At 42.4% G+C, this 13,443-nt stretch overlaps 1 protein-coding gene across 1 annotated transcript in view; it reads right to left on the minus strand.

Annotated features, from left to right (window-relative positions):
* The window catches only part of LOC143718280 (transient receptor potential cation channel subfamily M member 4-like), a 49,481-nt gene that overhangs the window by 5,194 nt on the left and 30,844 nt on the right, over positions 1 to 13,443 (minus strand). Inside the window, exons 12-25 of the mRNA XM_077209307.1 lie at positions 7,419 to 7,520; positions 7,177 to 7,305; positions 6,228 to 6,357; positions 5,998 to 6,143; positions 5,787 to 5,899; positions 4,486 to 4,590; positions 4,349 to 4,398; positions 3,957 to 4,192; positions 2,867 to 2,982; positions 2,238 to 2,370; positions 1,545 to 1,719; positions 1,279 to 1,444; positions 1,008 to 1,189; positions 645 to 777 (exon numbers count right to left, since the gene is read on the minus strand). Of these exons, the coding sequence (XP_077065422.1) occupies positions 645 to 777; positions 1,008 to 1,189; positions 1,279 to 1,444; positions 1,545 to 1,719; positions 2,238 to 2,370; positions 2,867 to 2,982; positions 3,957 to 4,192; positions 4,349 to 4,398; positions 4,486 to 4,590; positions 5,787 to 5,899; positions 5,998 to 6,143; positions 6,228 to 6,357; positions 7,177 to 7,305; positions 7,419 to 7,520 (1,916 nt within the window). The remainder of the gene's footprint in view (positions 1 to 644; positions 778 to 1,007; positions 1,190 to 1,278; positions 1,445 to 1,544; positions 1,720 to 2,237; positions 2,371 to 2,866; positions 2,983 to 3,956; positions 4,193 to 4,348; positions 4,399 to 4,485; positions 4,591 to 5,786; positions 5,900 to 5,997; positions 6,144 to 6,227; positions 6,358 to 7,176; positions 7,306 to 7,418; positions 7,521 to 13,443) is intronic.

A 13,443-nucleotide genomic window follows, 5' to 3' on the forward strand; every position in this document is an offset into this window, starting at 1 on the left:
TGGGGGAGGAGCTGTGGAGGGAGGAGCTGTGGAGGGAGGAGCTGTGGAGCTGTGGGGGAGGAGCTGTGGAGGGAGGAGCTGTGGAGGGAGGAGCTGTGGGGGAGGAGCTGTGGAGGGAGGAGCTGTGGAGGGAGGAGCTGTGGAGGGAGGAGCTGTGGGGGAGGAGCTGTGGAGGGAGGAGCTGTGGGGGAGGAGCTGTGGAGGGAGGAGCTGTGGGGGAGGAGCTGTGGAGGGAGGAGCTGTGGGGGAGGAGCTGTGGAGGGAGGAGCTGTGGAGGGAGGAGCTGTGGGGGAGGAGCTGTGGAGGGAGGAGCTGTGGAGGGAGGAGCTGTGGGGGAGGAGCTGTGGAGGGAGGAGCTGTGGAGGGAGGAGCTGTGGGGGAGGAGCTGTGGAGGGAGGAGCTGTGGAGGGAGGGCTGTAGCGCAGTAGAGAGCAAGGGGGTTGGACCTGTAAGTTGTGCTTGTTCAAATGTTCAGGCTAAGTCAACATTTTCCCAAAACTCCCTACTGCAGCTTTAAGACCTATAACATATTTTCTTGATATTTTCCACCCCCTCTTTATCCACTTTGTTAAATACGTGTGAGAAAGTTGTGAGAGTATGTCTATATAATGGTAAAATGTGATTTTTCATGCAGATTGACTTACTTAGCACTAATGCGTTTCAGCCTCTCAGAGTCGGTGCCTTTTTGTTTTTTGCTCTCGAAAGCCAGGAAGTTCTCCTTCTGCAAGGTCTCCCATTTCACCAGCTTGTTAGCCTCTCTACCCTTCAATTGAAGGGCTATTAAAGAGAGACAAATTCATAAGAAGTTTACATGCGTCCAGCACCGCTGCTAGCCATTTTGGTGCCCTAAGCATAATTCCTTTATGATGCCCCCCACCCCACCCCATCCAACCCCATCCCACCCCCATTTTCTTTTTTGCTTCGGACCAAAAGAACCAAGAGAACTGAACTACAAGTGTGAACACCCAAACATACCAAATTTACCCAAAATATTTTCTATAATTTACCAAAATGGTGGATTTTGGTGGATGGCACTTTGCGGAGGTTTCTTTTGATAAAGAGGTTGAAGTGGGATAGGATGATGAAGGGTGGAGCAAGATTTGGACGAGAATGATACTCCACTATTAGATTATAGCGCTGAAACTTCCAGTATGTGTCACTGCGCTCCTGAACCTTAGAGAATGTATAGCTGCACAAACAGACACAAGGAAAAGAGAAATACATGGATGGATCATTTGATGGCCACGTACACCAGATGGATGAACAGAAAAAGAATACCTGAATGTGGCAATGAGCAGGTTGATAAGAAGGATGTTGGTGACCAGTAGGAAGATGACCAGCAAAACGACCACAAGCCAGTTGTGGCTGGTGTCTCTACATGGCTCTTTCCCTTCATCAATCAATGTGATATTGTCTGTGCAGTCGCTATCCCAATACATGTCAGCTTAACACACACAAATATACAATATATTCAGTGGATGCTAACAAAAACTTGCAAAATATTATTAATTGTAAAGTGAAGTGTAAATCCGAATTGAGCATACTGTCTATTTCTTCCACAGGAATATGTCCAAATATATGCATATATGGTCTGTACAATACTCTACGAAACGCTCGAGTAGGGCTTGGATCGTATGCATATAGTAGAGCTTGATTGGCCACTCCATACGCACTCAGCCACACCACCAGAAAGAAGAAGAAGAAGAACGCATCCTTTATCTGTGGTTCAAAAACATTCATACAAAATAGAAAGAGGAGAGATATATAAGTTGATATAATGGTCTCCGGCATTTTTCAAGTACTGAAATGTTTTATATTATTTCTTTATTTTTTTGTTTCATTTCTCTTTTTACATCTGGAATATGTTCGACACACAGTGGGATTTTAGTATGTAAAGAAGTCAATAAAGGCATTTATTGAACAGAATGAATGACCAATAACCCACTTTCAACTCTATAGATAGAATCTGTGACATGATGTTGATTACCACAGAACACATTTTCAACTTGTCCCTCAATTCCTAATATCAAACAAAAATCATGGTCACACTTTATATTAAGGTACACATATTCACTATTAACATGCATATTACATATTACCAAGCTGTAAAGTTTTAAAAGTCTAAATCGTCCTTCTACCTCTTTAGACAGAACCAGTATTCATATTGAGGGAGGATTCAAATTGAACACTTCATTTTCACAAAACTTTGAACTACAACGTTTTTCTGTTTGTCTCACCATTTTGACAAGTATGATGATTTTGGGACCCATCTGTTTGTGAAGAGCGAAAATGTGAATGAGTCGGAGCGTGAAGACCATGTAGTCAATACACAGAATACCACGTCCCATGCTGTATGACGATTTGAACATCCTGAGACAGACACATAGGCACACATATACAGATGATTACTCAAAAATTTAGTAGAATGCACACAGGTATGAAGAATATTTAGTAAACGATAACTGCTAAATTTTCAGCATCATTACTCCAGTCTTCTGTCACATGATCATTCAGAAATTATGATAAAAATGTGACCCTGGACCACAAAACCAGTCGCAAGGGTCAATTTTTTGAAATTGAGATTTATACATGCAATTTAAATTTACAAAATATTTTCATGGAACATGATCTTTACTTAATATCCTATTGATTTTTGGCATAAAAAATCAATAATTTTGACCCATATGTATTGATGGCTATTGCCACAAATACACAAATATACCTGTGCTACTTGTGACTAGTTTTGTGGTACAGGGTCACATATGCAAAATAAGAATAAGAAATGTCTTATTTTTAGCAATGTTAAAAACTTTTTTGCTGTTTAATATTTTTTATGAAAACTTGCACGACTGTCAAGGGCCATTACCTGCAGCACGAACCAGCAATGAAGAGGGAGATGGCAAGAACATCACACTTATTCCACACATCCTGAGCATACAGCATCAAACTCTGAGCAAATGTCTTACTGCCCACAAAGAACGCCTGGGAATGAAAGACAGGAGAATGGAGAATAACTGGAAGGATTAATCAAACTCAACTGAAAAACTCTTTCTCATTTCTTTGTATTACTTGCACTGTTGGGGAAAGTTACTTTTAAAAGTAATGTTATATTATATAATATTGTATTATATTATATTATGCAATATTGCGTTAATCCCTAAATAAGTTACTAATTGCCTTACTCATGAAAAGTAATGCTTTTAATTATTAAATTTATTTATTAAAATATATTACTATTGTGTTACTTTTCTCACCTGGGCTGGGCTCGCTTGTTTGTTTTTAAACAACAACAAAAAAGGTTCTATTTTTAGCAAAAGTAAAGGCCCTTTCACACCAGAAGTCAAATGAATAGCTTCATGCTGAAGGAAATGCACATTCACGCCTGTACAGTAGAGGGCGCCGCTCAAACAAATAGGTTTGCAAAAAAACAAAGAAACACAAATGTGATGTTTATCTAAAGTCATTTTTTGCTGATTTGTATGGTGGAATTGGATCATCAAAGGTCAGTAGCAAATATATTGGTTAATAAAATTATCTTAAATACATAAAGTATATTTGTGTTATTTAACATTGAATTATTGCAGGTTTGCGTAGTTTTCTGAGTTTGCATTTCCCTGCTTTATTAATTTAGAAGAATACAGTATGTGAGTATATCTGTAGTCTAGAACTACAACAACATGTACTATGAAACTCAAAAACTATAGTATCATGTTTACACTGCGCACAAAAAGCCTCTGCACTTACCCAACATGCAGGCAAGAGAGCTGTCACTCAATAAATGGGAAAACAAAAGTAACTTGAATTATTTATTTGAAAAAATAACTTTTTTGTAAATTTAAAAGTAACGCATTATTTACTAGTTTCTTGAAAGAAGTAACCTGATTACGTAACTGGCATTAGTTGTGATGCGTTACCCCAACACTTTTTACGAGTGAAGCCCCCGTGTCGGCACCTACCTCTCGAATCTCCTCACACATGAATGTGAAAACCCAGAAATACAGCACATACTCCGAAGGGGCAGGACCGTAAGGGGGAGGGGGCTTGAAGTCGACCAATAGCACGTAGGCGTACAGAAACAGGAACAGGAAGTACATCAGAACGTTGCTGATACATGAAGTGACAGGAGCGTACCAGTACTGCCTCCAGCGGGAAACCAGAAAGGGCTCCTTAGGTTTGCCGTGTGCAAGAGTACCTGTTACAGGAAGGAAGAAACAGGGAGAGTCATAAGGGCAACAAATTTCAGTCAGTGCAATCAAATTAAAAGACCAAAAAAAAAAAAGACAATTAATGAACAAATCTCTGTGAAAATTTTTCATTAACCCATGAGTTTCAAACTGAACAGTCAAACCTTTTGCTGGCCGTCTGATATTATTTGAGTCCTCTTGCTCTGCTTCACTGCTAAATATCATAAGAAGATCACAGATAAAGGTATGTCTACAGAGATCTTATATTTATGCATGATGTTTTAAATAAAACCTAATTTACTGGGGTTTGATGTCACTGAAGGAGAAGACAGTTTCTGTGTAGTGACAGTCTGTTGCTGAGGGTGGAGGTACCATCACTGATTTATCTTCTGTGTGATCCTTTTTCCTGTGAGAAATAAATAAATTGGTCATTCCTAATAAGCTATACATTTCAAATGTTAAACTCATATTGTATTAGTTAACACATCACTGGGGGATGCTGCTAATTCATTAAGACATTTCTTCGTTTGTTTCTTTTTTGTAATCAAAATGTATCAAACAAAACATTTTCTTGGGAATGTTGTACAGTACCTGCCAAAAGTTTGGATACACAATTGTTTTAAACGTTTTTGGAAGAAGTCTCTTCTGCTCCAAGGCTCCATGTATTGAATCAAAAATACAGTAAAAACAGTAATATTTTAAAATGTTATTACAAATTGAAAGAACTGTTTTCTATTTGAACATATTTTAAAATGTAATTTGTTCCCGTGATGCGAAGCTGAATTTTCAGCATCATTACTCAGTGTCACATGATCCTTCAGAAATCAGTATAATACGACGATTTGATGCTAGAGTAAAAATTCTTCTTCTTCTTCTTATTATTATTATTATCAATGTTAAAAACAGTTGTGCTTATTGATTCTGATTCGAATTCTTTGATAGGCAGTTAAATTTACGGCATTTATTAAATAGACATCATTTGTAACATTATAATTGTCTTCACTGTCACTTCTGAAATAAATGCAGTCTTGGTGGGCATAACAGACTTTTCAAAAACATTAAAAAAATCCAAACTTTTGACAGGTACTGTAATAAATCAGTTTAAGCCTTGTTTACTGTTCGGGTCTTTTTTGACCCAGATGGGAGCTAAAAATGTAAACTTTAAGTTTGTTCAAAATGTTTTCAGTTTCTCAACAACATTATTTTTATGGGATTATATTTATGGGATGTCAAAATTCTGTTCAGGTCAAATTTCTGCAAATATTAGCAATGGATTTGAATTCTGTGAAGATTTGTGGCATTAGTTGGTTTATCTCTTACTACATCCTGTTAAATAAAATTACCAACATTGGTATTAACAATGAAAAATACTTCTAAAGCATTTATTAATCTTGGTTAATGTTAATTTCAGCATTTACGAACACATCAGACCTGTGCTAACATCAACTAACAATGTGCAGTTGTATTTTCTATTTACTAACATTAACAAATAAAGCAAACATAATGATCATTGTTAATGTTAGTTAATGCATTAACTAATGTTCACTAATGCGACCGTATTGTAAAGTGTTACGGGAAAGGTTACACGGTTGACGCACTGACCTGAATTTGATGAGGTTGGTGTAGCAGAGAGGAGGAATGACCATAGTCAGTGCAAGTTTCCAGAGCTCAGTTCCTCTTACCATATCACCCCACCAGATCTGAGACAGCATCAACTACAAAAAAAAGAGACTGTTTAAGAAAAAGAAAAGAAAAAACACTTACCAAAACCAAACAAACACTGTTATTAATGAGTGTTTGCGTGTCAAAAGACCTGTACTCCATCGTGGCTGAAGAAAATACGGGCGTCAGCAGCCATGGCCATCTTCAGACAGGTGGCGTCACCCCACATAGTAGACTTGCGGATCAGTAGCTTATAGGAATCACTTGCTTTGGTTTGGAAGCACATGGTAAACACATCTGTCAAAAAATCCCAGGGAAGAAAACAGAGGGTTTTATCACTAGAACGTTTATAGGATGCCAAAAACGGATACTGAAACATACCGTGAGCCATGTTCTCAAACTTCTGGGCCAAATCCTTAATAGAAAGCTTGGCCTCGGTCTCAATCTCCTGTTTGGACAGCTCCCTCAACAGTTTACATCCTCCCAGAGCCGTCAGGACCGACTCGCCACACTGAGAGAGAACAGCAGTACAGGTGAGAGCGATGATGTGCAGACCACTTCCTTTTATGCATTACACTTTTTATAAATGGCTGACAAATTAGGATTCCTATTAATAAGTAAAACTAAAATTGGTCATTTTAATTGATACAAATAAATTCAGGCATTACTGTATAAATACATAAATAATACAAATTAATTTGTATTTGAGCTTTTCTCAATACACATTGTTTCAAAGCATTAGAGAAAATTATTTTAATGTTTCCAATATTGTAATATCTTCATGCCACATAGTTTCCAATAGCATTTAGAAGATTAGAGCTTGGTGATATAGCTAATCTAGCAATAATACACCGATAACAATTTTGTAGCAATCAAGCAGTTGCTTTTTGCTATATAGTGTATTGCTGTATGTACAGTATATGGATAACGTTGGACATACTTTTATATCCAACTTTATATAAAGAGCTGGGTGATAATTACATTTTAAGATTAAATAAAATTCAAGCAGTTGAGGTTTATTAAAAAATATATCGCTTTACGCAAGTATAGTTATTTGTATGTTGCTAAAGTTGGATAAAATACATATTAAACTTTATATGGAGAACGGTGCGAAAATACAACTTGCATTTTGCAACAATATATACACTTTTTTTTTGGTTTGCTAAAGATCTTACTTTGACAGTTAATACATTTGGTTGAATATTAACTTTAAGTGAGTTTTCAAAGACAGCACATGTAATCTAAATATAAAAAAATTAATATCCAATACGACTAATAATGACAGAACATAAAATCGATATAAATTGCTAACTCATCAGAAGCATGTTACCATTTCCCAGCAGAAGATGGCCATCTCACTGCGGTTCTGCAGCACTGCCCAGATGAAGAGACATAACCACGCGTGCTTACACTGTGTCCCCCGATAGCCACACTCCCCCTGCAGGACCTGGCATGCTTGCTGAAGGGTGGTTTTAAAGACATTTTATTTTTGGGGACTGAGCAGACATGGAAGAATTAAAATTCAGACTAGACGGGTCTAAATTCTGAGGTACTAGGTACTAAGTCTGGTACCTTTAAAGCTTTTCTTTTGGTAGAATTAGTGTCCACCTTCAGTACAGAAGTGTAGAAGGGCTGGCATACCTCCCCTAACAGACGCTCCAGCAGTTGGGACACCTGGGATGAGAAATCAACAACTCAAATCAACAGCGCATATTTATAGTTTTCAGTCACATGACTAGCGGGCAAAACATCTAAAGAACTGCAGCACAGGCCTGTCCATTTTGCAACAGTTTCGATCCACAAATATTTACCCTTCAAAAGGAAGAAAAACAAAGATACAGTGGTGGTCAGAATTAATGGCACCCCTGGTAAATATGATAAAAAATGGCAGTAAAAAATAAATCTGCATTGTTTATCCTTTTTATCTTTCATTAAAAAAATTCACAAAAATCGAACCTTTCATTGAAGTAAAATAATTGAAAGTGGGGGGAAATGACATTATGAAATAAATGCTTTTCTCCAAAACACGCTGGTCATAATTATTGGCTCCCTATTATTAAATCATTTTTGCTACCTCCTTTTGCCAAGATAGCAGTTCTGAGTTTTCTTCTATAATGCCGGGTGAGTTTGGAGAACAACGGACAAGAGATCAGACACCATTCCTCCATACAGAATCTCTGCAGATTCACAGATCCATGTTGGCGCTTCTTCTTTTCAGTTCACCCCTTTCTATAGGGTTCAGGTCAGGGAACTGGGACGGTCATGGCAGAAGCTTCATTTTGTGCTCAGTTACCCACTTTTGTATTGATTTTGATGTTTGTTTTGGACCGTTGTCCTGATGGAAGATCCAACCACGGCCCATTATAAGATTTCTAGCAGAGGCAGTCAGGTTTTTTTTTTTTTTTACCTGTCAGTATTTTCTAGAATCCATAATGCCATGTATCTGAATAAGATGTCCAGGATCTCCAGCAGAAAAATAGGCCCACAGCATATAGGATCCAGCAGTATATTTAACCGTAGGCATGGGGTACTTTTTATCCCCGTTTACACCAAACACATCTGGTGGATTTGATGCCAAAAAGCCCTTTTTTGTTTCATCTGACTATAGAATCCAGCCCCTTTTGAAGTTCCAGTAATGTCTAACAACTAAATATGCTGGAGTTTGTTTTTGGAGGAGCGAGGAGTATTTTTCTTAAAACCCTCCCAAACAACATGTGGTGATGTAGGGGTTTTTTGATATTTTTTTTGGCTTTCTGACCCCCAAGACTCAAGTAATCTCTGCAATTCTCCATCTGTGATCCTTGGAGAGTCTCTGGCCACTCAAACTCTCCTCCTCACCGTGCATTAAGGCAATATAGACACACGTCCTCTTCCTGGCAGATTCATAACATCTTTAGTTGATTGTAACTTCTTAGTTATTGGTTGTCAAAATGCTATTTTGCTAAAAGCTATTTTCTTACAGCCACTTTCTATTTTGTAATGCTCAATCTTTTGATGCACATCAGAATTATATTCTTTGGTTTCACTCATTGTGATGGCCGATTAAGGGAATTTGGCCTTTGTGTTTCCTCATATTTAAACTCCTGTGAAACAAGAAGTCATAACTAGACAATTTTATGTTCTTTGTCACCCTGGTGTTCTAAAAAAAGTTAAATATTAATAGGAATATACAGGTCCTTCTAAAAAAATTAGCATATTGTGATAAAGTTCATTATTTTCCATAATGTAATGATAAAAATTAAACTTTCATATATTTTAGATTCATTGCACACCAACTGAAATATTTCAGGTATTTTATTGTTTTAATACTGATGATTTTGGCATACAGCTCATGAAAACCGTCTCGGTTACGTATGTAACCCTAGTTCCCTGATAGGGAACGAGACGCTGCGTCAAACGCTGCGGGAACGCCCCTGCGTTGTGCGTCATGAAGCACGTATGGAATCAGCCCAATGGAGAGATGAAACGTCATAGGCGGGTGACGTCATCGACCAGGAAACTATAAAGCACCCCAAAAACACAAGCGCATTAGCTTCTGATAGGCTTGAAGGAAGCGCTAACGGGAGTGCCGGGAGTATGGCGGAGCGACGCAGCGTCTCGTTCCCTATCAGGGAACTAGGGTTACATACGTAACCGAGACGTTCCCTTTCAAGGGAACTTCGAGCTGCCTCAAACGCTGCGGGAACGCGAATACCCACGTCGCCATAGGACCAAATGACCGTCATGTGAGACTAGCGCACAGAGGACGAGAGCACCTGTGCCCCAGGGGTAGAGCTTAAGTCTAGGTCATAGAACTTAATAAAAGTATGCGGTGAAGACCATCCAGCCGCATCACAAACATCACTCACGGAAACCCCCGACAAAAGAGCTTTAGAAGCAGCCATACTCCTGGTAGAGTGAGCTCGGACAACCAAAGGTGAAGGCTGGCCAGCCGACTCATAAGCAAGTGAGATAGCCTCAACCACCCACTTGCTCATTCTCTGTTTAGACGCCGGACACCCTTTCCTGGGTGGCCCGAAACATACAAAAAGTTGTTCTGATTTCCTCCACAGGGCAGCTCTGTGGACATAAGCGTCTAATGCCCTAACAGGGCAGAGTGAATTAAGTTTCTCCTGGTCCGATGACATAAATGGAGGAGGACAGAAAGCCTGCAGAACCGTAGGTCTAAAAATATTAGTAGGAACCTTAGGAACGTAACCTGGTCTAGGATGCAGAAAAGCTTTAACCATGCCAGGTGCAAATTCCAGGCACGAGGGTGAAACCAACAGAGCCTGCAAATCTCCGATTCTTTTTAGTGAAGAGATAGCAAGCAAAAAGATAGTCTTAAAAGTGAGAAACTTCTCGGGAACTTCTTCGATAGGTTCAAAAGGAGCTAGGGAAAGACCTTCTAATACAATGGCCAGATCCCAAGTCGGCACCCTCGTACGAACTGCTGGCCTCAGCCTCAAAGTGCCACGGAGGAAACGAGTTATAAGCGGGTGTCTCCCAAGAGAAACTCCACTGAAAGGGACGTGGTAAGCAGCTAGTGCCGCCACATACACCTTTAGTGTGGAGGGGGATAACCCTGTGGAGAAGCGCTCCTGCAGGAATTCCAGCACTGCACCCACTGGGCAGTTAACTGGGTCCTGCAGGTGTTCTCCACACCAAGAAGTGAAAAGTTTCCACTTCAAGGCATAAAGCTTCCTCGTGGACGGAGCTCTGGAGTTAAGAATGGTCTCAACAACCTCGGTTGAGAGACCGGAGTCTATGAGCTGGGCCCCCTCAGAGGCCAAGCCCACAGTTTCCACAATTCTGGGCGGGGGTGAAGTATCGTGCCCCCCGCCTGGGAGAGTAGATCCCTCCTGACCGGGAGCTCCAAAGGAGAACCGTCCAGGAGAGAAATCAGGTCCGCAAACCATACTCGGGCCGGCCAGAACGGGGCTACTAGTAGTAGACTGACCCCGTCCCGGCGGACCCTCTCCAGAACTCCTGGTAACAGAGCAATCGGGGGAAAGGCGTACAGACGTGACCTCGGCCACGGCTGCACCATAGCATCCAACCCCAGGGGGGCTGGAAGAGTGATGGAGAACCACCGATGACAATGAGTGGTCTCCTTGGAAGCGAATAGGTCCACCTCGGCGCGACCGAAACTCAACCAAAGGAGCTCCACCACCTCGGGGTGGAGTCTCCATTCCCCTGGCCTCGGCCCCTGCCTCGACAGGGAGTCTGCTACCACATTCAAATACTCAGGGAGATACATTGCTCTCAGAGATAGTAGCTTCCCTTGGGACCACAGGAGGATCTGACGGGCCAACTTGTAAAGCCGGCGAGACCGCAGGCCCCCCTGATGATTTATATAAGAGACCACCGACGTGTTGTCTGATTGAACTAACACATGATGGCCTCTCAGGTCTGTTAGGAAGTGTTTCAGAGCCTGAAACACAGCCAACATCTCTAGACAATTTATGTGCCACGAAAGATGATGATCCTGCCACAGACCTTGGGCTGGGCGACCACTCATGACCGCCCCCCACCCTGTGAGGGAAGCATCCGTCGTTAGCGTTATGCGACGACAAAGAGCCCCCAGCACAGGACCTTTGGATAGGAACCAAGTTTCTCTCCACATGACCAGAGCACGAAGGCAGCGCCGCGTGACTTTGAACGTGCGGAGCGGATTTCCCCTCGGGGAGAATCCCTTGGTCCTGAGCCACCACTGTAGCGGTCTCATGTACAACAGGCCGCAAGGTATAACGTTGGACGCTGCTGCCATCAGACCCAACAGTCTCTGAAACTGCTTGACAGTGAGTAGCTGGCCTAGCTTCACTTGTTTCACAGCTGAGAGAATCGAAGCGATGCGGGTCGGAGAGAGTCGCGCCCGCATCGATACCGAATCCCAAACGACACCCAGAAAAGTGGTCTTCTGGGAAGGAGATAATACACTTTTCTTTGCGTTCAGCCTCAACCCCAACTTTCTGATATGAGCGAGGACGACATCTCGATGCCGAACCGCCATCTGCTCGGTCTGAGCTAAAATCAACCAATCGTCGATGTAATTGAGAATACGAATGCCCTGAAGCCTCAGAGGCACTAGTGCTGCATCCATGCATTTCGTGAAAGTGCGGGGAGATAAAGCTAGGCCAAACGGAAGAACCCAGTACTGGTACGCCTCGCCCCCGAAGGCGAACCTCAGGAACTTCCTGTGTTGTGGAAGGATGGACACATGGAAGTATGCGTCCTTCAGATCTATCGTGACAAACCAGTCCTCGGACCTGATTTGAGACACGATCTGCTTGATAGTGAGCATCTTGAATTTTAGCTTCCCTACCGAGCGATTCAATATGCGCAGGTCTAAAATTGGACGCAACCCCCCATCCTTCTTTGGAACGATGAAATATCGGCTGTAATAACCTGACTCCAAACTGGGAGGAGGAACCCGTTCTATAGCCTCTTTTTGAAGGAGCGTTTTCACCTCTTGTTCCAATACCAGAGCCTGCTCGGGGCCCACCACTGTGTGCAGAACCCCTCTGAATTTTGGTGGACGACACCTGAACTGGATAGCATAACCCTTTTCTACTGTCTGCAGGACCCAATGAGATATTTTTGGAAGGCTTTTCCACTCTGCCAGAAATTCTACTAAGGGTACCAGCCTCTCGAGACTGGCCTCTGGTGTAACTTGAGCAGCAGACGCAGCGCCCTGTAACGGCGCACCGGCAGGGAACAACTGGTCTGACCGCTCTGAGACCCTCCTCAGAGGGAGCGAGCGTCCCTCGGGAAAGCGCTCGCTGGGATCGTCTGTGCCCCGGCATAAAGGCGGGGTTGGCAGAACGAGCCCCTGAGGGCACCGAGGAGGAATGGGCACCGTAAAAAGAGGTGAACACCTTTCCGCCTCGGTGGGGACCACCCTCAGCATCCTGAACGGCTTGGCGTCAGGACTTCTTCTTAGCCGAAGCCTTCTTAGCCAATATAACTGTCCTCAGATCAGTTCTACTGGGAGAAGGCTTCGGCTGAGAGTGTCGCGGCTGAGCCCACTGTCCAGCAGGGGGAGCACGAGACGCGACACTCTGCCTCTGCTGCGCTCTATGTGATGAGCTCGAAGACGGCCGGGGCTGCTCCCGCCCAGCAGCCCCAGGGACATGAACTTTAAGGGGAAGAAACTTTTTAAAAGCTGCAGTTTGTTTCTTTTCTTCTTGGAATTTATCGATAACTGAATTCACAGCATCACCAAACAACCCCATGGGAGAAAGAGGAGCATCTAAAAGAAAAGCTTTTTCTCTCTCTTTAATATTAGTCTGATTTAACCACAAATGTCTTTCTGCGGCCACCAGAGCTGCCATAGAACGACCCATTAATTTGGCCGATTCTCTGGTGGCACGCAGGGATAAATCAGCAGCCTGACGCAGTTCGCGAACTACGTCAGTACTGACCTCCTCACTCTCACTCATGTCCCTTAGCAGATCAGCCTGGTATGCCTGCAAGATTGACATAGTATGCAGACATGACACAGCCTGACCTGTTGCCGAATATGCTTTACCCACCAAAGCCGAAGTGTTTCTTAAAGGCTTGGTGGGTAATGCCGGTGCCTTAAAAGATGATGCTGCTTCGGGGGAGAGATGGCTCG

Source organism: Siphateles boraxobius, unplaced genomic scaffold (assembly GCF_051911475.1).
Source record: "Siphateles boraxobius isolate OS27281-9 unplaced genomic scaffold, OSU_SipBor_1 61, whole genome shotgun sequence".
In the NCBI taxonomy this organism is placed as follows: Eukaryota; Metazoa; Chordata; class Actinopteri; order Cypriniformes; family Leuciscidae; genus Siphateles; species Siphateles boraxobius.